The sequence below is a fragment of the Lichenostomus cassidix genome, chromosome 1 (assembly GCF_008360975.1).
Source record: "Lichenostomus cassidix isolate B80296 chromosome 1, HeHo_3.0, whole genome shotgun sequence".
Classification (NCBI taxonomy): Eukaryota; Metazoa; Chordata; class Aves; order Passeriformes; family Meliphagidae; genus Lichenostomus; species Lichenostomus cassidix.
Genome location: NC_139479.1, coordinates 109,103,165 through 109,129,757, shown reverse-complemented (window position 1 = coordinate 109,129,757; position 26,593 = coordinate 109,103,165). Strand labels below are relative to the sequence as shown.

Sequence of the window (26,593 nt, the reverse complement as noted above, 5' to 3'; positions counted from 1 at the left end):
CAGACACAGAGAATATTTAAATCATTCCTTTGGGCAGACTACCTGCAAAGGACTGAAACATTGGGAAACTGGAGAAAAAAGCTCACGACAAGAGGTCTGAACAGCAAGAAGCAACTTTTAATCTGTCTTTAACATGCCTAAATTGCCGTGTACAAAAGGAACATGGTTTCTGATGGGCAGATCTTGGTATTTGCTGAAAAAATGAAAACCACTAGGAAATTCTGAAATTTTGTAGCTGAAATGGGTTGGGTGTGAAAAAGGTTTTAAAAATAAAGAATGATAATGGGTTAAAGCATAGCAATCATGGGGGAAAAAAAACCCCAACCAGATAACAGGACAGGGAAAATTGCATCAAGCAGGAGAAAATGCCTAAATGTCAAATTGATATATGTCACAGAAATGCATCAATTCAGATGAATTTCTGTTTTAAAAAAAACCCAAAACTTTACACTCCTTAACATGCAGAGAGGAATAATGAGAACTTTCATTTAGAAATCCATGTTGTTCTTTGGCTGTTGTTTTTTTTAACCTTGAGACCTCACTGAATTTGAAGAATGGAATCATCTCAGTGAGTTCCAGCACATTCCTTTACACATTCATACATAGTCTCTAGCTGGATCACAGCATTAAAATAGGGATTCACAGAACACAAGGTCTATCTACATTTTCCTCCTCCAGCTCATAAGAAATAACAATAAATTCTTTAAGCAGAAGCATAGAATAGACTATACTAAGGTTTCTAAACCAATTTTCATTCTACTTCAAGTTGTGTGTGGAGGGAATTGGCTAATAGAAAGTCTTACACACAAAATCCATTACAGGAAGGCTCATTTCCCCAAAAGTGGGTCAGAAACAATTTCAACCTTGTTAACGGGATGGGGAAATGAACGCTGTTGAAACAAGCAATGCAAGAAAGATTTTAGAATCTTTGTTTTGCACCCAACCCCTAAGTTGAACAAACAAATTTTAAGGGATCAAAGCTAGCCTATTATGAAGCATAAAACTATCTCTGCTGAGAACCATAAATTATGTATGGAGCAGGCATATTTACCAGTGCTGCTAGTAATGCAGAACACCTCTGAATGAGCACTGACTGCTGAATGCCTCATGTTCTCTTATGATGAATTATGCAGGAAGCTCCAACACAACTATGCTAAGGTGCTGGAGTTCATGTACAGGAGTGCTTGAGAGCCATTGAATAAGCGGGAGACAAAAATATTACCTTTTTCCTTTTTTCCTTTTGCTCAGGCCCAACGTTTTGTGAAGAGCAATTGCCACTAACACAAAAATGAATATACTGAAAAAGCCAGACAAAATTGCCTTCTCCACATCCATTCCATTTTTTTTCTTCTCACCTACCTCCCCTCACCACATCTCCCTTCTTCGAGTGAAGCAGCTGCACAAAACTTGGAAGTACTGATTGCAGTGATGCACTAAATTCCATGAACAAAAAGAAGGCATTTGAGAATGCAAGACCCAGCATGGTAAGCCAATCTGAGTATTTCCTCCATCTTGAACAGGTAATTTAAAAAAAAAAAAAAAGAAGTATTGCATCCTTTTAAAATAACGATGGTTTCAGAATAGATTCATTTATAGTAAAGATGCCAAAGAATCTGAAATAGTAGGAAGAGTAGGGAATGTCCACATGGCCCAATGAGGCACAATGCACCAGCTCTTCCCTGCTCCGAGGCAGTGAGATCCATCTGTTCTACTGCTATCCATGTGCCTAGACTGCTTTGATGCTCAGCTATGCCCTAGCTGTACTATTTCTGATTCAACACCTAAGTTAGCATCTCTCCCTGGCTGCCTCACTGAACTCCACAAAGCAGTGTGAGAGCAGGCATTTTTAGCAGGCACAATCAAAACCAAGCGCAGGTTCTCCCATCCAAATCGGAAGCGCATAAGGAGACAGCAGTCTGTCATCTGGCTCATTCCAGAAGATTGGGAAATCAACCTAAATTCCCCCCACAGACAGTCATTGAGAGCCTGCTTGGTTACCTGATACATGTGTGGACACATGGAGCAGTTTATTATTTCCTAAAACAGAGGGATGAAAATCTGTAAGCAAGATACCAGATTCAACTCAAAATCTGCTGAAATATGCTTGATAACTTGCCTTAATCTGGTATATCATGGAAATACCAAGTGCAATTTTCCCCCAAATACTCAACAGTGTTTCTGACTCCATCAAAAATATCCTAGAATTGTACCATAGAATGTTTTGGGTTGGAAGGAACCTTAAAGAGCATCCAGCTCCAACCCTCCTGCCATGGGCAGGGACACCTTCCACTATCCCAGGATGCTCAGAGCTCCATCCAGCTGGCCTTGAACACTCCTAAGGATGGGGCAGCCACAGCTTCTCTCTGACAGTAAAGAATTTCCTCCTATCATCTAATCTAAAACTACCCTCTTTCAGATTGAAGCCTAATGGGTCTTCCCTTTTTATAAAAATGAGGGTCATATTTCCTTTTTTCCAGTCAGTGGGAACTTTACCACCTTGCCACAAATTCTAAAATATAATGCCTTTGCCACTTCATCTGTCAGTACCCTGAGGACCCATGGATATATAAAAATACTTTTCAGCCCTCGTGCTATTTGTGTTATCCAAAACCTTTTCTATTTATTTACAACTACACTCAAGTAAAAGTATATAATTTTCACCTTCTTTTCAAACTGAAGACACTGGTTTAACAGACTGCATTTTTTTCAAACTTCTCATTTAAAGCAGGTGGTTTAATTTTCAAATCTTCAGGGAAAAATATCCATCTTGGGCTGAAACTTTATCTGTCTCAATTCAGGAGAGAGGATTCCTTTTTTTCTCTTTAAGAAAGTTATAAACCTCATCCTGAAGTCTTTGAAGATGAAATGTATTTTCCCTATGCTCCTAACTTCAGCAATGGCCTAGAGACTTAACAGGAAAGTAGGTCATTAGAGTCCCAGATACTTTCTTTGACACAGCTAAATGACATTTCTTCTGGAATCCAAACGTCATTTTTGCCCTTTATTCTTAGAAAAATAGATGTCAATCCCCACTAGAAAACACTGCGATCATTACTTTTTGATAGAAAATTTAAATCAATGGAAAATAAAATAAGTTGGAGGTACTGCTTCTCTTCAGCTCCTGTTTCATATCAATTTTCTAGGCTTCCTGGGCTGCCCAAGTCTCTCTCAGCTGCCAGCCTCTTCTGTTCAAGAATTATTCCAAAGGTATGTAAGGCAGCATCTGCGCATTTTGGAGGCTCACAGAGTTCAGGATCGAAAAAAATTCTGCTTAGTTTCACACTGATTTAGAGAAAGAGCAAACCTATTTTAGTGAACTTTCATGCTACAATCTGACTTGCCACTGTAATGCATCCAACTGCCCTAAAAAGCATAATGACTGCATTTCCATACTGTAGATAAGGGAAACAGCAATGGCTGAAACTCAGAGCTCAACAGGTTTTAGGTCTAAATGGCTAATTTCAATCACAAGGCACTAGTTGAGAAGCCTTGTCTGTCACCCTCCTGACACCAGCCCAGATCTCTCCTCCAGCACTGCAGTTCCCCTTCTGAGAATCCCCAGCTCTCCCACACACATCTTGAGCATGGCTGGAAAATGTTTCAGATCGACTGGTGTTTTGTGGTTTTCCATCATGCTCCCCCAGCGTACACAATTTATGTCTAAACGAAGGTCACATCGCACACGCAATGAAACAAAACAAGAGAGCAACAGGGAAACAATGTGTTTGCAAATTAATTTGCCATGAACAGTCCAGTAAGTTCTATTTCAGAGGCCTCTTTAGCTACAAGGCCTTAATAGTTGAATGACAAGTGACAAAACAACATCAAAAATAGAAGAAAAAATATCACCAAAAACCCCTGGTGGTGGAAGGCCAGAGGATGGCTTACCAGAAAAAAATCTGAAATTCAAATCACTATGGAAGCTGGAAGACCTGGGCACCAGAAATACGGGTTAGTTTAATTGATATGTAAAATTTGTATAAGCATTTAATTTAAAATCCTCTCCCACCTAATTCGGTGCTATCTTCCTCCTCTCAGGAGTTCCTTCCTCCCATCTCCCTTCACACAGGCCTCACATCAAACTCTTGTTTTGCCCTTTCTGTAGCAGGCTTTGGCCAGAATTCAGGGAAAAGGTTTGGACAACCTGTCTTGTGAAAAACAGCAAGACACAGAATCTGTTTTCCTAGGAAGTAACTAGAGATATTAGAGAAGAAACAACCAACAAGTGAAATTCTAAGTAATTAAAAGGCCTCTTTTCTGCCCCAAACATGGACAAGGCCTCTTAAAGCCAGTCCAAACAGGAGAAACCTTATGCCAAGATCACAACAGATTCATTTATTGCCCATGAGAGAGGTAGATGGACTCTGTCCCATTTATATTGCATCTCAATACTACACTGTGCTTTGTACTTTTGCAACTTTGTTCCATGAGTTCAAAAACTTACGTTTTCAAGTCAATGCACCCTTTTAGCTATAATCTTGCATTCTGACAAGCCAAGTAAATGACCTGACATCCAAAATGTTAATCTCTGCTGGTCACTGGAACAGGTGTTGAGCTCCCCATGACTCTACCCCAAGCTGCTGACAGAATAACAAGTTGTGCCTCTGCAGGAACAGCAAGGCTGGTAGTGAGTGATGCTGCACATATTCAAAGAGGAGAAAAAAAAATTTAAAAAAAAATCATTTCTTGGCTGTCATGGATCACTGCGAAAACTCTACAACAAGGAGCATGCATGAATACCAAGAATTCCAAAAGGAAAGCTTTTATTATGTAAAATAATGCCATTAATGCCGGGGGGGGGGGATAAATAAAAATAAATAAATAAATAAATAATTTTAAAGTCCATCAATGAAATACTGATAAGTTAGAGCGTGACCAACAAGCAACCCAGAGGAATTATGGAATAGGATTTACAATACCTGTAGCAGATTGGAAGACTATAGAAGATAGACACAAGACACTTCAGGAATTAAATGCAAAATGGTGTGAAACCCAGGAAATGTCCAATAAAGTGTTTTAAGGATATATAAGTAGGCCAAATACAATACTACTGGTACATAGTTCAGTAATTGTATGTACTCAGTATACAGATCAAATAAAAAGACAACTACAAAGTGAATGAAAAATGACCAGCAGAACATTATAAGAAAAATGCAACCCCCTACCTATCAGGATATTATTATCTATTATTATGTAGTGTAGCTCTAATTGATGTGAGATTAGAATTAGTATTTTTTGTACCTCACTGCTTGCCTTTTTGCCACCACTAAACAGTATTACACTTGATAAATATCAGTTTCTTGACTCAAAAAATGCCAGTTAACAACTCCACCACCAAGACACTTTGTGTAGATTGGGAAGGATAAATCAATTTGTTCCCTGGAAATGACCAGGAAAAGGGGAAATCTAAAAGCATCCTTCATACAGAAGAAGGCTGATACATCTCACAGAAAGTGCTGGACAACCTTCAGGACTGCAGTAATAGAAATGAGAAAAAAATTCCCTTACACTTCGGGATTAAAAATTGAAACTTCAGCAATACCCAAAAATCTCATTAGCTGAGAACAACCGAGCAGGAAGAAGACACATTTTCTAATTTATCACTGGATGAGTATGAATGACCAATATGAAGCAGCTTCAAAGGAAGCAGTCACAGGAAAGTTGAACTATTTCTGGTAGATGTAGGAAGGCTGGATAGAAAAGATGGGGTGAATCCCAGGTAAAACATTGCAGACTTTTCAGCTCACTTCAGTCAACAGCAGCCAATTCACGCCATGACACACTGGAAAAATATCATCCTAGAAATAGAAGAGACTGAAAAAGATCTGGCTGTCTACCAAAATGAAGACTGGCAGAAGGAATTATAGTTATGTGCATTCCTCACAGAGATAAAAAATTACATGGGAGAAGATGTTTATAATTAAAGATAATCTTGACAAAAGAAAAAGTTCTGTGAATATGCTGCTTCTGGAAATGAGAAGAGCATACCTGTCGGTTGTAAGGGAAGGGTTCATGGTTTTCCTAATGAGAAAATCAGCTGAGGAGGAAGACAAACCAAAACCAAATCAACCAACCAACACCAAACAAAAATGAACAAATCCACAAACAAAATTCCACAGCTTTTCAGAAGAATGCAGACACAGAGGAGGAAATAGGCGATACCTCTAGAGATTGATCTTGATGATCAAGAATACCTCTTAGGGCTATTCCTGAATACCATTCACAATCTGCTTTTTAAAAACAGCCAAAGGGCTAAAATACTGTACCTCAAGAATTCAAGCAAATTCACGTCTTTTGGAAAACATGTAACATTTTTCAGGTAAGACTGACAACTTTACAGCCAAAATCTCTGACGTGACATCTTTTTCAGAGGAATTGTCACAGGAAATAATGCTTCGCCCCTCACAGAAGCCCTAAAGAAAGCAGAATTTATTTTTTCAAATGTAAAGTTATTAAAATAGTAGCCTCTAACCTGGAAAAATGACTGAATATATTTCGGAAGATATTTAGATCAGATCAAGAATATAGGAGGGCTATTTACAAGAGCATGTAGTGATATGACAAGGAGGAACGGCTTCAAATTGAAAGAGAGTAGGTTTAGTTCAGATATTAGGGAGAAATTCTGACCTTGCTAACTGCTGGTATCCCAAACCCCAGAAACTTATCTCAACAGAGCTCCAAGGCCCACTTTTCCTCCTGAGCTTTAGAAGAGAAAAAAAGCCAAAGATCGGGGGAATTCTATTATGTCTGCTCTGCAAAAGCATTTTTACTCGTCTGCCTACTGGGGAATATTTATTGTTGGAGTGGGATGGGTAGTCCATTACGATAATCATTACCAAAATTAAATTCTGTAAGAGAAGCCCAACCACGGGAGGAAAGCCCATTCATTCTATTCATTTCTGTACATAACATTATCTGAAAAGAGCGTTGAATTATTAGCTCATTAGTTTTATACACTTGTAAATTCCTAAAATGCAAATGGACATTAATGCAGGGATTGATATTCTCCCTTAATTTCAGAGCTGCTACTTGGAAAGCATTAGCTGACACATTTTACATTTCTGGAAATCAATGATGAATAAATGCAATAAATACTACTCCCCAAAACAAATGAAAACAGCTATTTCTGAAAGAAATTAAGGAATGAAACAAAGGGATTTCCAATAACAGACATTTTGAATGAAAAGGGAAAATACACAAAGAGAAAAAAAATTTGACCTTGAAAAACTCATAGTTATGTAGAATTGTTTCTAAAAGCAACAAGAATAAACAGTTTTTCTCCTGAAACACCACACACAGCACATAAAATGTATGCATATAGAAATAAGAATAACTAATAGAAAAAACACACAAATAGGAACATCACACCTCACAAAAGAAAAAGGGTTGCAGTACTCTCAGTAACTGCTAACAGAAGAGCAGCAAGTCTATGGGAAACCAGTTGGATTCATTCTGTATGCAAAGGTACTTCTATAAATCAGGAGTTTACAACCTTATCTTTGCTTGCGCCATTTACAGCAGCACAAGGAAAGCCAGAGTTTGGCAAACTGACAGTGGCTTTGGCAAACAGGCACATGGGGACCTGCAAAGCCTAGGAAGAACCTCCACTGCTGGCTGCTGCAAAGGATGACTGCCTTTGCAACCATCATGATTCATTCCTTTCCATCACCCTTTTTCCAGTGTTTCCCTCCCTCCTGACATCTACACTCAGTTTTACTTTGAGCTCCTTAATTCTCTTGCTCATTTCCCTTTGAAGGATTTTTGTCAAGTTACAGCATTTTAAAGACTTTTATCATATTCTTGAAACTTAGAAGACTTTCAAGTTGGAATCATGACTTTTAACGAGTAGGTCTCTAGGGAGCCCATGAACAGAATGCTGAAACAACAAATGAAAAGATCCAACATTTACAGTGTTTTGGGTTTTCTTTTTAATTACTAAATCTTATTAATCTATTAGCTAATATATTTTGGATCTGGATTGGATTTCATAGAATCACAGATTCATAGAATCAGGATCCTAAAATGGAAAACCTGAGGGGTTTTTTTTCCCAGGGTGCTGGTACTGACATACCTTGAGCTGCAGCAACCTGTAAAGAACAGGAACGGACTCGTTCATCTGTTTAGCTTTCTAAGAGACAGCAACAGCTTCCAAAACATAAATGGCAGAGGTTCCTTCTGAAATCTGCAATTATTTGCAATACTCCAGAGTTCTGGTTCTTTTATATGAGCTGAGAAGCTGCACAAAGGCAGTATGATATTGCTAGCTAGTTTTTATGAGATGAACTTCACTTTATTGTTTGGGTGTTCTGCAATTGGGTGAGTTGAGGATGTTAATTTAGAATGCACAATTTAAGGTGCATGGTAACAAACACTGACTGTTTCTTTCTCATTCATCTCTAATGGTCCACCAGATCTTGTGGTCAACAGATCAAGAATCATCCTGCAATCATCTCTAATCACACCAGATTTTTTGAAATAGTAGTGTATGAACAGCAGAGAAACAAAAACCCCTCCAAAGCACTCTGCTCAAGTCTTCTCCACTACCTTTCCTTTATATGCAGCCCATAATTAAAATGGGAGGAAGATCTTGAAGTTTTTAGCCCTTGAAAGAATCCCAGAGGAATGCTGAGCATAATGCTTCCTTGCAAAGAACTAGAGATCCCTATGAAACTACAGCAGAACACATGAAAAAGTCTTAGCTGATTTAGGCCTTTATTAGTCAACCAACAAACCAAGTTAGTATTAATATAAAACCACAAATGGTAGCAGTGATGGTGAATCCTCAGCCATTTAAACACTGTGTGTTTCACTGACTACTTAGAGTAAAATAAATTCTCTGAAGATCTGATCTCATACAGAGATTTAAGGAACAAATCTTGAGATCTGACCTAATGTGGAGAATCAGTGTAAGTCCTCTGGTTTTCAAAAGAGCTTTTGAGGAAAAAAATGTTCCTTATATTTAAAGCACTTTTTCCACCTCCTTTGGTTTTAAAAGCACACTGGAACAAAACGAAGCCTGAAAGAAAAGCCTGTATTTTCAAAAGTGTCTATAAACTGCTACAGAAAAATAAAAATCAGTGACCATGGGTTTACTATACATAACCTGTACACCAACTGTTACCTTTTCTCCTGTAGTTCAGTATTATTATCAAATCCCTTTTCTCTCTAACAAATTTTGGGGAAAAAAAAAAAAAACCCAAAAAACCCCAAACTTCAATAGAAGTTGAGAAATTTAGATATTTGGGACAAAGAAGTTGACAACCTGCCTCAGAGCAGCAGCTCCATCCAACTGCCAGCTATGAGGCACTCATGCCCAGCAATTCCATAGGACGTATAAAATATGATGAACATATTTTGGCAACTCATTATTTCCTTTTGACTGTGCCTAATCAACAGTCTAGACTCTGAAGCAAAGTGTTTTGTCTGACTGGAATCTGACAAATTACTCAACTGAGCCAGCACACAGCAATATGTGTCTGAAATGCACTGCACTGCCTTCAGAAATTCTTTGCAGATAGTCATAAGGGCTCAAGGCTCAAAACCATGACCAGATTTACAGCAGTACATCCATTCAAATAGCAAATAAAACAACCCCATTTCCAGCAGGGTTCTGTTCAAGTATGGCAAGCTCTCCTAAGACACTGCTTTGGACAGTCTCACATGCTTAACACCCAAATGAGGGCAGACAAATTGAAAAAAGAAAAAAGCAATCAGAACTCGTATTAGCCATTGTGGAGGGAAGAGTGGCCTATCTGAATGCTGGGGAATAAGAGCTGACAAAATGCTTTAGTCAGTGATAACCAGGTCCACCTCAGAATGGAACATCCTCCCTAGAGTCCCTCTCCCACAGCTGTGCTGCACTTCACAAGAGTGAAAACAACATTGTCCTTATTCCATCCCAAATTCTTCTAGGCTGGCTAAAAAACCCGTTCAGTCAATAAATGAGTGACATATTGGCTTAGTGTGAATGCCTTTCAAAAAGCACATGTTGACAGCAATAGCCTGCCCCTACAGATCCCATTTCAGGGGGGTTTTCTACTTTTCTTTGCTATTTTTGTGCTGTTAGAGCAGCTCTATTCCATAATGATCTGCAACTTTAATGAGTGTATTATATCAGCACAACTTTTACTAGCAGGCTTTTTACATCTGTTCCAAAAATAAAATAAAATGCATTAAAAGCAGTGAGAAGGACACACAGGGTTGTCAGACTGCTGCTTCCAGCACTGCTCTATCTAAAAATGAAAATCTGGTTCATGTTTTCTCAGTCTCCTTAGTGTGCAGCAGGACTTGGGACCTTGAATGGCAGAAGGGTTCTGGCAGGAACTACAATGGTGAGTGTTTGGAATGTGTATTTCCACAACATTGTGTGGAAATATCAACTCTCTCAATCCTGGAAAGATCTTACAGATGTAATTACAAAGGGTAAAGGGCAGTCAGCAACTTTGTAAAGAACTATTATCATCATTATGATTCCAGCTTTTTCCCTCTGAGGATCAGATGGAGTTTGTAAGGGGGAAAAAAAAAAAAAAAAAAAGACAGTAACATTGTGGGAATCTTCTAAAAAACTTCTAGAACTCAGGCAACTGCTTTCTCTCCCAAATCTCTTTTGACAAATAGCATATATATAAAACATAATTAAGCAGATATGCTTGATTTTTTTTTGAGATTCCAACAGAACTACGTTTTACATTATCTGATTCAAAACGAAACTGTTAAACAATCTGCTATCTTGATCTAATGTGAACATTTGCATTTAAGAGCACTATTTTTAAAAAAAACAACAAAACCCAATACAATTTTATATTTAAGCTTTCACAGTCCTTCTGCACTCTTAACGTGGTCATTTTTGAAACCTTTCCAAAACTTCCCTTTTTTGGTTTTTTTTTTTCCTCTGGGGACTGTCTTCACAGACAAGCATGAAATTTTGTTCTACATCACCACTTTCTTCCCCATCAGAAATGCTGAATATGAGAGAACTCTGACCCTTAACATCCATGAGAAATCATGGAGAAAAACTGAAATCCATATGTTTCAGCCTCAGAAGTTTAATCAGTGGACAGGATTTAATCCATGGAGGAAAGCACTGGACCTCAGACTTTACTGCTGGAAGCAGTGACTAAATACAGGGGAGGAAATACCAAAGAGACAGTAAAGGAATGGTTATTAAGGCTACATTGGCTTTGTTGTTCTCTCAGAAAGTACAATCACTTATAAATACTAAATGTGCTTTTAATACCTTAAAGTGACATATGAAAATTCTACCTTTAGAAGTTGAAACTGTATTTTGAATAAAACCATCATAAGATTTTAAAAAGAAGAGCTCCTTTGCTTCAATAGCACTAGAATATCTGAAAAAGTTCAATCGGGCTTCAGATCACACTATGCTTCTACAACAGTCTTGGCAAGCTTTTTGTAATGACCTTGTAGTAGAGGTGGAATATGACAGGTTTTTATTTCTACATGTCTCAGGGGTGAAAGCTTATAACCATAAATAAATGCTCTTCCAAACTACTGATTTATGGAGTCTCCCTAGGCTCTATATTGGATTCACACTTTCAACATCTATACACTTCCACTTGTTTGCAATTTTTGCTGTAATATGTTGCAGAGTGTCATTTTTGCAGATGATACCCTGAGTTATCTCTTCCTCAATAAAAAAAGCAACAGTAAAGCCAATGCCTGACGGATGTCAATAACTGAATAGCTGAGAACTGTGTGAAGATAATGCAAATAAGACAAATAGCAATGTTTGGGTCTCCTTTGTGTACATTTATTTCATCCTGCTCCTTACATGGACAGATGCTGTGTTACTTGATTCTATGACAATCTTCTGAATGAGAAATATATTTGGCTAATTACATGTCCTGAAGAAAGGACTTAAACTGGTAGGTTTAGACCCTGTAGGTCTTTCAATTATGTTGACAAGTTCTGGTCAACACAATTTATCCTGGTTTGTATGGTTTTCAGTCAAAACTTTGGAATGAATGAAACTTAGTCTTTACCTATGTATTTACAAATACATAGAACACACATAATAAACGTTATCATGTGCTGTAAGAAAATCAAAGAGATGGTTGGGTAGAACACAACCAATGATGAAGATCTGGTGAAGTCCTGAGAAAAAAATTGATTGCTAACTAAAAGATAACATGAGTAATTGCACAACTATCCAGGCAATAACAGAGTATATTTGTACAACATTCTTCACAGAAGCCCTCCTGATTTAAGCTTCAAATAAGCTGATACCAATTTCATTGACATAATGAGAACAAACAAAATAAATCAAGTGAATCAAGTCCAGAGTGATCTTTGCCTCCTGGATAAGATGCTTTTAGACAGTGCATCAACTACTGTGATGATTTATATTACAGACTGAGATGTATGCCTTAAGTAGCATTGTTAAAACTTAATTTAATCTTATGTTTCTGAAGGAGAATCAGTCTCCTCTTTTAAAAGTAAGGCAGAAAAAATATAATTCTACATTTGTAGGACAAATGACTGAAAGAAAAAAATGGTTTTCCATGGTACTCAAAGATAAAGAGAGTTTCTTTAGGATACAGATGCAATACAAGTCAAGAAAAAGACACAAATCAAAACCCCCCTGGATATCCAAAAGGCTACCAAAAAAATAGTCCTGTTACATCCAGCTTGTGAGGCAAGTGAGATGGAGTTCAAGGCACTTACAGTACTTAAAACTTTAATTGCAAAAATAGAAAAAATCTTGAAGGTATGTCCCATTAAAGGGACATCCCCAAGAACCATCAGAAGTACAGATTTTATGCCAGGTTTTGAGACAGAATATAGCACTGTGTGGGTACTACAGTAGCACTATGATATGAATGGTATTTCTACTGAGAATAAAACTAATAATAGAGCTTCACACACAGCTAAAATGGGGGAAAGAAGTGGCATAAATAGCTACCAATCCAACACATTTTTATATAGACTGGATAGTATGAATCCTGCAATATTAAAGCTGTCATGTCTTCCCCTCTGCTAAAAGTCTCTTCTTGGGATTTAGGAATCTTCTTGGAAATGTCACCAGATGATAAGAGATCTTTCTGGAGGCCTTGCTTTCCCCTCCTGCAACAGTAGTTGGCCTTTATACTCTCTTCTCTTTACAAGAAGCTGCCATAGCAATCTTCAGTATTCCCAATTAAAAAAAAAAAAAAAAACCACAAAAACAACAAACCAAACCAAAAAACCCACCACCACCACCAAAAAGAGACATCAAACAAATAAAAAACCAACAAACACCACCACCAAAATTATCAGCAATTCCAGTTTGTACTTTTAGGGGTTTAAAGCCAATTGCCCAACTACAGGAGGTTTAGGGCAGATCTGGCAATAGCTCTTTAATAGCAGATGACACAGAGTGTGTCCAAGAAGTGAAAATGAGGAGTCCAAAACTTCATTCCTCAACAAATTACATTTGAATGAAGACCCTTGGCCCTCTCTTCCACTTGCTGGCTGAAAATTGACACATTTTTAGCAGATCTGGTACGACAACTGAGGCTGGAAACCATTGTTAACTGCTGCCAGAATATATCTGCAACAATATTGTCCCAAAAAATGTCACAATAGCCCTTCCTGACAGGTCAAGCAGTCATCAAACTGTGCTCTGCTGGAGGAAATGTTCATTTGTAGAGATTGAGTTAAACAAATCTCATCTGGTACATTAAGAAATGGTCCTTAAAATATTCATGCACTAAAAAAAAAAACCCCTCTGATAGTCTAAGATTTTCAGGTGGCATCTTTGATTTCTACTTCATCCAATTAAGTGCTATAAATGCCCATTTTCATGTTTCATTTTTTCCCCCTACCCTTTCAAATCCTTCTGATCTAGACTTCTTGGAAACATCCCAAGTATTCTGTCCATGAGTATCCCGTGGCAGCATCTGCCCGAGGTAGTCCAAAGCAAGATCTGTCCTTCTACGCAAAACCCGAGTATTTGCCCTCTATGGACACCACAAAAGATTTCCTGCAGCTTCTTCTAGGCAATCAAAAGTCTAAGAAAAGAAAACCATGGTAAAATCAAGCCATCATAGTGCAAATCTACCCTGGAGCTGTGAAATCCTTGAGATACTTCAATTTGACTGGAAGGCTCAGAGCAAACAGACATAAGTGGGTTTTACTTACGCGGCAGCTCGGTCCAAATGACCTGCAGACCAGACGACCTTTCAACCCAAATTGATTCTAAGTGCCACAAAGCAAGGCTAAAGTAGAGAGTTCAACAGCTGCTTTACAGCACTTAATACAAGCAGTGTTCAACAAAGCCTGAGAAAATACTTGAGGAAATAGCACTGGATGCAATGTTTGAGAGCAAAGGCTCTGGTGTTCAGTTTACAGACAAAGCCACAAGGAGGGGGAGGGAAGTGGAGACCAGCAGGAGTTTTCCCATGCTAACAATGCACAAACAAAAGACAGGTGATCCCACAGAATATCGCTTCACAATGTGCTCTGGAACCCTCAGATCTCAGGGCAGGCGTGAGGTCAACTGTGCCTCGCTGAAAATGGCAGCGCAAATTCCAGACTTTCAGAAAGGAAAGATGAAGATCCATACAAGGGAGCAAAGAGATAAAGGAGTGCTGGATTTCTTATTGTAAGTGCCAAAAGAAAAACTCCTCCTGAGAATTCTCTCAGTTGTGAATTGATGTTTCCAGTGCCATATCAGAGAACTGTTTGCCAGCTAAGTGTTGCACTTTCAAAAGGAGGAACAGACCCTTCTTGACTGCTTAGACAGAGCAATGAGAAAAGCACTGAGGCATCATCTACTTTATGCCTTCCACCACAGGAGATTATAAAATGGGTCCTGTGATTTTGGTAAAAGACAGAGCTATTGCAGGACTGAATTCCTTGTGGATATTGGGTACTTTAATCACAGTGCTGTTCAGCTCTGAAGGAAAAGCTAAGGACTTCTTGAAGGCACTGTGCAACTGAGCAAGAGATCTCCAAAGATAATGCAGATCACCATGTCAAACCTTGTTCAGGATATACAGTTTTGGTTGTGCATCCAATATGCATGTGCACTTCTGAAATAAGGGTGGGTTAATGTTCACAGATGAGTGTGACCCATGAGTAATTCTGACTCATTCCATAATTCCTGTGCCTCCAGGGCAGTTTCTGTTTGAACAGCAATATATGGGTATATCAAGTAATCACTGAATACCAATGAGATTGTGTTTATTTGTGCCGAAAAATCGCTTCTGTGGATGTGTTTTGGTTTGGGCTTTTTTTGTTAATTATGAAGGTCTTAAAGTCTTGACCCACGGTTACACAGCATCACAGCTGAATACATAACAGTACAGAAAGGAGTAAAGCAAATTTCAAAGCATGCATAGGCAAATATACGAATTGGGCTTTATTCACTCCCCTCATTCATATCATCCAATGCATGCAAAGTTTCTGAGAAAGATCTTATAAAAAGCCATGCAAGGGTTTAAAAAAAAAAAAAAGACAAACCTGAGCTGTATTTTAATTATTGATTTAATTATTCTAATATGTAAACACCCTCAACTGGCTGTGTTTTCTTGGATTATTATTACTCTTCTACAACCTCAAGCTAAGCAATGTATATGATTAAACTTTGCAAACACTGTGAATCAACTTCCAAAATACATGTAAATTAGTACAGATTTTTGCGTTAAAATCTGATTCTTAATTACCAGAAAACTCAAATATATCTACCAGAAATAATATTAAAATTTTAGTAAAACACATATTTTCATGATTATCTATGAAAATATGCCTTCCTACATATAAATTCATATGAATATGTAGATATAAACACGTATGCATCAATTTATGTGTATCTGTAAATCAAAATACACCCCTCAGGTTACATTTGCTGCATCACTGCTTCGTTGAAATTCAGGAAATGGTTTACAGCACTGCTGACCTTACATGATTAGTTCTGAAAGGTTTACTTCTTTGTCACACTGATTTGTGGCAATCACCTTGCTGCTCTGAAGCCATAAATCTCTGCAGATATCATAGTATGCCTTTCTAGATATTGGTATGCTATCAGGAACAGTGATGATCATTTATACTAGTGTGAAAAGACAGGGAATGCTTAGGAGACACTTAGGAGTTCATTGTTCTCTGTTCAGATATTTATGACTATGACTAGAGATAAAAAATATAAATTACATTAACATATTTATGAGCATTTTTATGCAATATCTTCATTTCGATTAAAATGCCATCAATATCTCTACATTACCATAATGCAAGTCAGAAATCTAACCACAATGCACTTAGTTTTATCTTTTTTTTCCTAAAAAACTTCCCAAATTAAAGCAATTAACAAAATACAGCATGAGCATTGCTGATTGTTAAACAATGCACTTAGGTGCAATTACGAAATTGTAAAGAACTAATCTATCACACCATAGAACCTAAAGAGATTTTTCTTTGTTTGGAGAAGCAGAAACAACCTTATGAGAAAATGCGTGGGCTGCAGAACCATGCAATGCAAATTGAAGGGTGCAGGCAGAGACTCACCTCTAGATTTGCTCTTTGTAGCAGCCACTGGAAGCAAGGAAAAGATTGCACAAGAAGAAGAGAACAAAGATAGATTAGACAGAAGTTTGAGCAAGCAAGAACACAGAGAAACTTCATCGCTATCGATTCAAAGCTAACAAACACCGTTTCTAAGATTATTTGACCTATTTATTAGAGACACTGCTGTGCTGGGAGATAGTTCAGATCTATGATTCTGTCAGAAAGCCTGTGTTGAGAAGTTAGAACATACACCAGAGCACACACTCAAAAAAGCATGGGGAGGAGTGCAGGAAAATCATGGATCATTAGTCACAAGTAGGTGAGAACATATGCACACACGTTAGTGAATTCTGAAAGCACAGTTTGCCTTGCCAAAAGTACCTCCTGAAATACCTAAATCTTATATCATCCCCTTGCTCCTATTTCTTGAAACATCATTCTTGTCAGAAGCTGACACAAACAGACATTGGTTAATCTGCAGATACTCCAATGATTTATAATCTCCTATGTGATAATTTTTTCCTTCGTTGAAGCCTATATCTTCAGATTGTTCTTGCACCCTAAGGGAGCATGCAAACCAAAAGGAATAAATAATATTTTAACCAACATTGACCAGTGCTCAGACTCAGAGAAAAAGGGACAGACACTGCTACACCCTTCCTTCAGCATCCTGAATTCCTACAGCTCCATGCTGGTAGCTTAGCTCTTCATGCCCAACAGGGTAACAAAAACAAAGACAGGAGCTTAAAATGTTTCACTAACAACCACTCTACCACCAAAATAAACAGAACCATTATTTTCTGTTTTCTGAGGCTCAGGGACAATGTTGTTGAAAAACAGTAATACTCAGAACCCAAAATTGGAATAGAAACACTCTGATAATGGAATTAATTAAATTACACAATAAGATGCTATACACACCCCTCTAAACTCTCAAATGCACTCCGAAAAGGTGATCACATTTTCAAGAGCATCTCCACAAAAAAAGGCACCTCAGAAAAAAAAAAAAAAAAAACCAAAACCCAAATTATGTAATTCCTCTTCTGCTGGCCCTTCTTGTAAGGCAGAATTACATTAACGATTCAAAGGCAGCTATACTTGAGACCCAAAGACATGAAAGAAAAGGAGAAAGACCAAACCCTTTTCTGGTTTCTTTGCTTCTCTTGTTGTCATCTAAAAGATTTGTTGGTTTGGTTTTTTATTCTCCTTTTGATCTGGTGTCTCACCAGTCAGTCTTTACTAAGACAAGAAAGGAGTGCACAGCAGTGAAGGCCAAGTTGTCACATATGAAGAAATTGTTGAAAACCTGTAAATTTTAACTTTATGAATGCATCAAAACATCAGCTCCCTAGCTGCCCTTTTTTCCCTTTTTTTTTAAATTTCTTCACTCATCCCTCCTTAACTTCCAGATTCACCATTGTAACCTGTAAATATTCTTGTGGCAGTGAAAACACCACAAAAACCCCAATCTCATCATGTCTGCACTCAGCATTGCTCTGTGAAACATCTCTGCTTCGGGGAAGTACAAGGAGTGCAGGTGCTTCTGCAGAGCTCTTTCCACAGGGCTGTTTAACAAGACACATTCACCTGCAAACTGCCCGTAAACCTCACACGCGCCAAAAACCGCTTGTGCAGTAAACAAAATTAATGATGCCATTCTAATTTTATAAGAAGTGAACAGTTTCTCCTTCATGCAAACCTAAGTTGATAATGAATGCGCTGAGTTCATCAACCTGTTCATTTTCTTACGCTTCCCCTTCCTTTCCAGTCCTGAGAATTGCATCTACATGAATGTATTATCACTTCTAGCCAGAATATTCACATAAACTTAACAGAGGTCTGGAGAAAACACCATCTCCCTGTCCCCAACAGAAATTTAAAAGCGGCTTTGTACTTAAACAGAATGAAACAGATATATATTTGTGTGTGTATATATACAAATACATATATTAAAAAACATACTTTAATTGTTCAGAATATATATACACACCCTTATATGCATATGTAAGTGATATAATTTATGTGTATGAATATATATATGCATATATATTAAAAGAATCCCCACATTCTATGATGAGACAGCTTTATTTTGAAGCACGTGCACTAGGCAGAGAATTATTACCCATCAGTAAATAAAGAAAAGATATAAATGAGGTTGTACATTATAATTGGAAGTAGGACAGGTTACTAGGCTTGTTAGGCCAATTATAACTCTCTGCAAATCCACTAATAGAGGACTAGATGACAGTAACCTTCTTAAAAATGTCATGTTCAATACTTGTAAGTTTTCCCATTGACAGCATGGTCCAATTACAAGTCAATTCATAAAGTTCAAACTGCACAACAGCCAAATTAGCTGAAAATGGTCTTTTAAAATATAATTCTGCCTGCTGAAGGCAACTAGCTGGAGCTGTTTCCACCTTTTTGATACCTAGCATGGGGGAAAATTCTCTTTCATGGCTATCACTGAGGTAAGTTTCCCTTTTTTTTTTCAGAGGTGAAAGAATTTTCCTCTCTCCCCTCTTTACTCTCCTTATCACTCTGTATAGAGAAGACAATTTTCAACCTATATCCATTATGTTTGAAATATTTTATCCACCTATTATTATGACATGAAAAGCCACAGAAGACAAGCACAGATAAACGTTTCAAATGAGCATCATCAAGACTGAAATTTAGCAGAGGGGAGCTGAGATCTTGGTTGGAGCACCAAATATAGGAAAACTCAGCTTTTTATGCCACTGATGTCACTGACAAAAGACCTGCAGGTTTCAACAAACATTGCAGTCACAGAGACCACTTTTGCTTCAAACCTTCAGTAAGTCAGTTGATTTATCCACATTTCACATAACACATTTTATTTTCCCCTATCTGGAGACTTCCTTGCTTGCTGATTAAAGAAATAAACTCTTCAAGGCAGTAAGTCTCCCTTGCCTCCAGACAGCATACATGTAGGACTCTGATTTGAAACTTCTATAATACAAATAAAATGGCTTAGGACTGCCCAGTAATAGTTTTTGGGTACAATGCAACCCAAAATCTGGCATTTGCTATATATGGCTGGTACACTTTATTTCTCTAAATTGAGAAGCCAATCAGGAAAAGGATAAAAAGGAAAGACAATGATTTCTAATATTTCCCTATGTTCAGGGATATCTGCAAAAAAAACATTTAGTAGGGCATGTTTCATTAGTTATTCTGTCTTGTCCTTCTTAGGAAAATTATTCTGCACAGGGAGGCATACCACAGCCAAGTGTGAACAGTGACCTTCTTGGAATTTAAGAAAAAATTTTAAAGACCAGAGAAGAAAGAAAGACAAAGTAGGAAGAAAGACCATATTTTCAGAAGTCAGGTTGAAAGGCATGACAGAGCTACTAGATTTCTAGGTAAGGCTGAGAAATAAATCTCTTCTATTTTCTCTAGCAAGGTGAAACAGTATTGTATTTTCTGAAGGCTTTTGTGGTCACAGCATATGTAAAACAAAAGGGTTGGCCACCAGGGAAAGGTCTGTGAGTGAGGAGATCACAGAACAGCAAGAAGTCAAGGTCAGTGATCCCAGGGGAGTCCCACTAGGAGAGATATGGAAAGGGGAAAAAAACTGTGCTAAGTCCTTCATCGTGGCAGCTAAATTTCAGAGAACTGATGTTTTTAGGGCATTTTTAAATCGGAAAAGGAATCCTGCCGTAGCTGTGCTGCTGAAACAATCCTTTTAAAAATCATTGCCTGAATGTAAAAACCTAGATTCAAATTTCAAAAACCCTAATATACCCTTGCTCTCAAATATCAATAATATATTGTGCTTTATTTTCTGTGATACATCTTTCTGACTTCTTGCTTTTTGTATGCCAACAATTGTTAAATTACATTCTTTGATAAATGGTGGCTACAAGTTGTTCAATATTTTCTCCACACTCAGCTGTCTCTACGCTGTTCAATTTTGTAGACACTTTTAGACAGATTTGATATAGCTTTTATTTTATTTTTCTCTTATATGTGATTTATTATTCGATTTGGAGTTTTCTGTTTTGTCTTTGGAGAAAACCACATCCATCCAATTACTTCAATAGCTCAATAAAAATAAAAAAAGGGAAAAAGTATTTCCCCCAGATATCCAGCTAACCTGAACTTTTATTTCAAAAAATAAGGGGAGAGAAAAAGGGAAGTGAAAGATTTGAGGTCAGTCCTGTTCTCATATCACCTATTACATGCACTAAGATTGCACAGAGGACAAAAACAGCATAATATTTCAATGGTGTAATGACTAAATATTCAAGAAAAAAACAAGATGAAGGTCACATTCATAAAGTACATTGAACTGATTTTCTTCTGAATGCAGTAACGCACAGTTCCAGCAATTCTGGAGGTCCTCTCATCTTCAATAAAAAAAATTAACACAGTATCAGTCCGATGGACGCATTTATTCATCTGTATTTTTACTCCAGTCTTAAAACCTTTTATGATCATGGACTATGAAAAATTATTAGAGAAGCAGCATAAATAAACATCCCCCACCCCACAAAATAAAAGGAAAACAAGAACAACAAAACCTATGCAGCCCTGCTCCCCAACATATCCAACATGTAATTCAGATTTCCAGTTTTGAAAAGAAACCTAATCATTTTTACTCTGCCTAAATTTAGAATTTTCTTTTTAATTTTAGGGTGATGATGATGATGATGACAACAACTGCATTTTTTCCCTTTGGATAAACTGAGGGATTATCACTGATCATTTAGGTCACCTAAATGCCAGCTCTGAATCTCTGACTGGAAAAGCTCCTCTGTGTGACAGAAGGCCTTAGCAGGATCATTTCCTCCAGAAAATAATGCAAATTATTAGGCTCTCACAGGCTAGAGACCCATTGAAACAAAGAAAACCACATGTGCTGCAATGCAGAATGCTTCCCACCCTCCTTTCCAAAACCATCATTTTCCAAAAGCCACTGAAGGAGAAACTAACCACCACCATCACCTGAAATTCATGGCGGGAATTTGAGTCCCCTGAATTCAGGAAGATATTGCTGCTTAGACTTGAAAAATGGCCAAGAGATGACACAGAAACATGGGATCTTGGGAGTTATTTCAGCTTTGACTATAGTTTTAAAAAAACCTAGATACTTTGGCATACATAAATTTGTTTACTTATGATTTTCTGATCTTTCCCTTGATTACTATTATTGCTACTCTTTTTCATTTTGTAGTTAATATTATTTTTATACCTAAGTTCTGCACACTCTTCTCACGGAGATTCCTAAAATATCAGATAGTGGCATTTACAGATAGAATCAGAATGCACATATTCCTAGAGAAGCCCTCCTCTCTTTATTTATATAACCATTAAAAATCTGTGCAGTCATGCATACGCAACTAAATGGAATCCAAACATGCGAACATCTTTTATTCTATTTATTCTGTGTTCTATCTCTGCCTCATTCTACTGACAACACAAGTTCCTAAAATTACATAAGGCAATTTCCCTCAGAAGCACAGAATAGTCTTGAAGATGCAAACTGAAAAAAGGACCAAAACGCAAACTGGAAGGGTTATGATGACGTCAACTACTGCATCCTGTGGTTTTGAGGCACCATGAATTACCTTTGGACCCCTCCAAACAGGTTGCCTAATATAATGTTAAAACCTTTGGTGATGGGGACTTCAAAAGCTCTCCAGGTCATCTCTTTCAGTGCACAGTTGTCCCTCTCAATGATAAATTTGATAAATTGTTTTGCTGATGTATAACTTAACCACTATATGTAAGAGACTGGTGCAATTCCTTCACCCTTCTCCTACCTTCCAGGAGTTCAAATTACAAAATGCATACTTCTTTAATGTAACTCTTTGTAAACCTGAAGATTTATTATTTCTCTTCTGTGTTTAAAAATAACCTGAACTTTCATAATGTAATTTTCCAACTTCCACCTTATAGCCTTCCTTAGTTTTAAAAGCACGTCTAAATTATCACAAGCAATAACATTTATTACGCAATACTAATCATGAAATATCGAAAAAGATGCACCTCCATATTCTTTCTGAAAAGTAGGGTATAAATATAGTAATTTTGTTCTCAATACTCATTATGACTGGCATGATGGAGATCAGCAGAACCATCTTATAATCTAAACATCACTAGAGTTCAGGATTCCAGCTGCAGCTGATTCACATTAGCAGCTGGAAACACATAACTCAGGATATTACCACAAAGTGAAAATAGAAGATGGATATAATAATGCCCTAAGGGCTTCTTTTAAAGGCATTGAGGTAAGACCATTTGCTGCCCCAAAATGCCAACTTCATGTAGGTTTTAATGCAGCTGGACATGTAACTTCCACAAGCAATGCAAGGTGCAACTAAGCAATTTTATCATAAGCTGACTGCTATAAAACATCAGAGAAATTTGACTTGCAAATCAATAATTTACTTTATGAAGAAGCGTAAGTACAATTTTTATATTTCATTTTACCAAGCTAACAGAATGTTTTAAGAAGTCTGTATAAAGACAACTCTGGAGCAGAAAAATTAAGGCTGTAAGCATGGTTGTGTCAGGCAGAGATACAAATATTCAGTTCTGCCCTCATATCTTTTCACAGTTACCTCAAAACTTAAAACAAATATTTAAAAAGCTTTGATATTCATTCATCTCCTCAAAAAAGCTATCAAAAGTGTTCATCATACAGCATGTGCCATACACACAAACTCACCCAGCCTCTGTGTTTTTGTCAGGTCTGCAGAATAAATAGGAAAAGATCCTACCTGGAAACACTTAGCAAAAATACTTCGCCAAAAACTGTCTCTCATCAGGTAACTCTGATTGGGCACAGACAGTGAGCTTCTGTTTCTTTTACCATCTGCAGATCAAAACATGCAAAACACCTCAAACCATGCCTTGTCCATTCTGCCCAATCCAAGAGCAACCTGTGATGTTCAGGTCTCATGTAGGTTTGTTTTTTTGATGAAGTATATGCCAAACTATGTTATTACAAACAGAAATTTCCTGCATCTGTTATGCTCATATACATTGCTTTCTAATCACTGTCTACAGGTCTGATAACTCACAAAAGTTTAAGGGTTCTTGAATTTGAAGGAGCGAGGCAGGCATACAAACAGCTGTGGTTCCCCTTATGTTACCTCTGCTTACAAATAAATCATCTACTGGAAGCCCTTAGATGGTTTTGAAAAGGCAGCTGGTGGGTTTTGCACGGTTATTTTTCCTATTAATTTTATTTTTTGACAATTATAGCCCTTGGTATCTCTGTGTAAGAAGTGTTACACCTCACAACCACAAAAATCATCTCCATGAAATGCTTTCTTAATAAGATTACTTTATGTATTAAGGGCCACTGGGGCAACACTTGAAGCATGTGGAAACAAGCACACATCTTAAAGGACAGACAATTAAAACCTTAAACAGAAAAAATATATTTTTTAAATTCCCCAAATATTATCAATTTAGACTTTTCCAGAAGCTACTAGACAAACTTAGGTAGCTGACAATACTGATGAAAAAATAACATAAAAAATTCAGTGCAGAGATAAAACAAATGGATTTTCTTAGGTTTAAATGTGCTAAATCCAAGCACTTCTTCAATGGAAGAATGAGAATTTCAGATCTATTAGCAAACCAACCACGGTATTTTGTTAAGATCCCTAAATTAAAAACAAACAAACAAATGAAAGAAACAAAACCCCTTACACCAAAATTGTGCTAACCACAGTCAAACGACTGTTTCAAATACACACTCTGTCATTTAACTTCAGAAACATGGCAGGAAAACACATTGTATTCCACGTGATTTATTTATGGCATCTATCTCAGTTTGGATAATATGGGACATAAGGTGAATCTTTAAACTCTATAATAATGTTATGAGTGAAGTAACATAAAAAAGAAGAAAACCAAAACTCTTGCCTTTTTAGCATGATTAACTGGGGTTTTTCCTACATTTTCTTAAAACTTACAGAAAAGCAAGTAAATTGAAAAACAAAAATAGTGCATGCCATACCCAAAGTTCAAATATTTGACTGCAATCTATCATCTGCTATTCATAATCATGCCAAAGATAAGGCTAACTATTATCTTTTTCCTTGTATGTTGTTTTACAACAAAGGACTCCAAAGTTTGAAACAGAAAAGTTGCAATACCACTCCATTTAGTCAGCCAGTATCAAATGTGAAGCCTACTAGTGCTGTTAAGGTGAAAAGCTGCTTTGGCAAAACTTACTAAGCTGGACTTACTTTTGTAGATTGGGTGAGACATGTAAATGAGGAATTATTTTTACAGGAATGCTCTGCCCAGAGATAAATTTCATCCTTACTATTGATCTTTCTGACCTGACACAATCTTTCATTGCATATCTGAAATTTTACCTGACTACATGTGTTAACTTAGCAATCAACTACTCATTTAAAAAAAAAACAAACAAAAAAAACCCCAAACATAAAGAAAACTCCAAACCCTTCTGCAAGCTCTGCTGCTTTGGCAGAATGAAAAAAGGAAAGACTGAAGAATTCTGGCTTTTATGCAGTACAGGATCTTTAAAAACTGAGTCTAGGACAGGTAGCAAGTTAATATGTGAAGCTGAATTGAAAATTATAGATGAGCAAAAGAAAAATTCAAGTTTTTCAACATCAACAAGAAAAATTAAAGAAACACAGACGTGAAAAAGAAATGTGTACAGTCAATTGAAAATGAAAATTGATAATGTGGAAAGATAAGACGGAATACTTCTGAGAATCCTCTGAGTAATATCAAATATTTTAGGAAATTAAAGACAGTAAGTATAGTCAGAGTGACTACAGAAAATCATGTGATTCTTGGGGCAACTCTCTTAATTAAGACTTAGGAACTAAACTATTCTTACTACTCCTACAATGGTAAATGTGTTATGGTAAAGAAATAATTGGTATATATTTCTGAACTGCACAGCAGCTGCATGTTGAGTTTTCATAGCACTTTGACTCACAATGTGAGTTCTGTAACACCCTGGAAGGACATTTATCAGACAAATCATTACTCACAGTATTGCTCGATGATGCAATCTGAAATCCTACTGAAAAACAGACAAAAAAATCCCCAAATGGACACACACACACGCCCTACCCCTCACTCCCCCAGACACCAAACTAGTCTGCAAGGCAAGCAAACAAGTCACTACAGGGTATTTCTAACTCATTCCTCAACATCTCTGCCCACATGCGTCTTCTAGGCAACATTATTAGACAATTTCACTGAGCTAAACAAGCACACAGGCTCCCTTTAGAGCAGAATTGTGTTTATATACAGTGTTTAGCTTCCATCACCACTGGAAAGGGAGGAAATATTTTGGAATGCCACCCGTTTGTAGCACAGACATTGCACAATAAAAGATACTGAGCGAAAGAACGCAGAAAGGAGGGTGGTGCTGCTATTTTTGGTTGTCAGTGCTCAGCCCAGAGACACTCAGAGTTCAGTGAATGAGCACAGCACAAACTCCAGCTGTGAACAAGTGCCCTGCAAGAGTCAACTAGGTCCTTAGCAACTAAGTGCACAGCTCACTAAATTATATATACAGGCATGTTCGTGCCTTGCACACCTCTTGGAGCCCACCAGAGCAGGCAGGAACAGCAGAACATCCCCATTCTTATCCAAGGAAACCAAAGGAGCCTTTCAGGGCCACTCCTGATCATCTCATCCACCCAACCCTTTCAAATTCAGCACAATTCTTGCAGTTTAGAAGAAGTGTGCTCACACAGTCACAGCATAAATAGAAACTGGCAACACAACTATGACTACTCCTCCTTAAAAACCTCATACGCCTTCTCTTCAAAGAGATTTATGAATAATGGAAACTAAATAATTCATGGCACTGCAGATGCCAGTCCAAATAGCCTCTTCCTTTTTAAGGTTTCAGTTTGTAGATGTGTGATCAAAAGCCTTCATCAGTCATGATAGTGGCATTTGTACTCAGTCCAAACAAACCGTATTTGCATCTGAATGTTTTTCGCTGAAATGAGAGATGTACCACGCAAGCCAAGTTCCAACCAAAAGGCGTTTTATGCTATTTAAATTCAGTCAAATTAAGGGCTGAATGCAACCTAAAAGGTCTACTCTCAGA

At 37.4% G+C, this 26,593-nt stretch overlaps 1 protein-coding gene across 3 annotated transcripts in view; it reads right to left on the bottom strand.

Annotated features, from left to right (window-relative positions):
• The window catches only part of CADM2 (cell adhesion molecule 2), a 558,998-nt gene that overhangs the window by 184,702 nt on the left and 347,703 nt on the right, over window positions 1–26,593 (bottom strand). The window contains exon 2 of one of the 3 annotated variants that reach the window (XM_085075225.1): window positions 16,504–16,530. The exons of the other annotated variants lie outside the window; for them this stretch is intronic. Within the exon in view, the coding sequence (XP_084931351.1) occupies window positions 16,504–16,530 (27 nt within the window). The remainder of the gene's footprint in view (window positions 1–16,503; window positions 16,531–26,593) is intronic. 3 annotated transcript variants of the gene reach the window in all.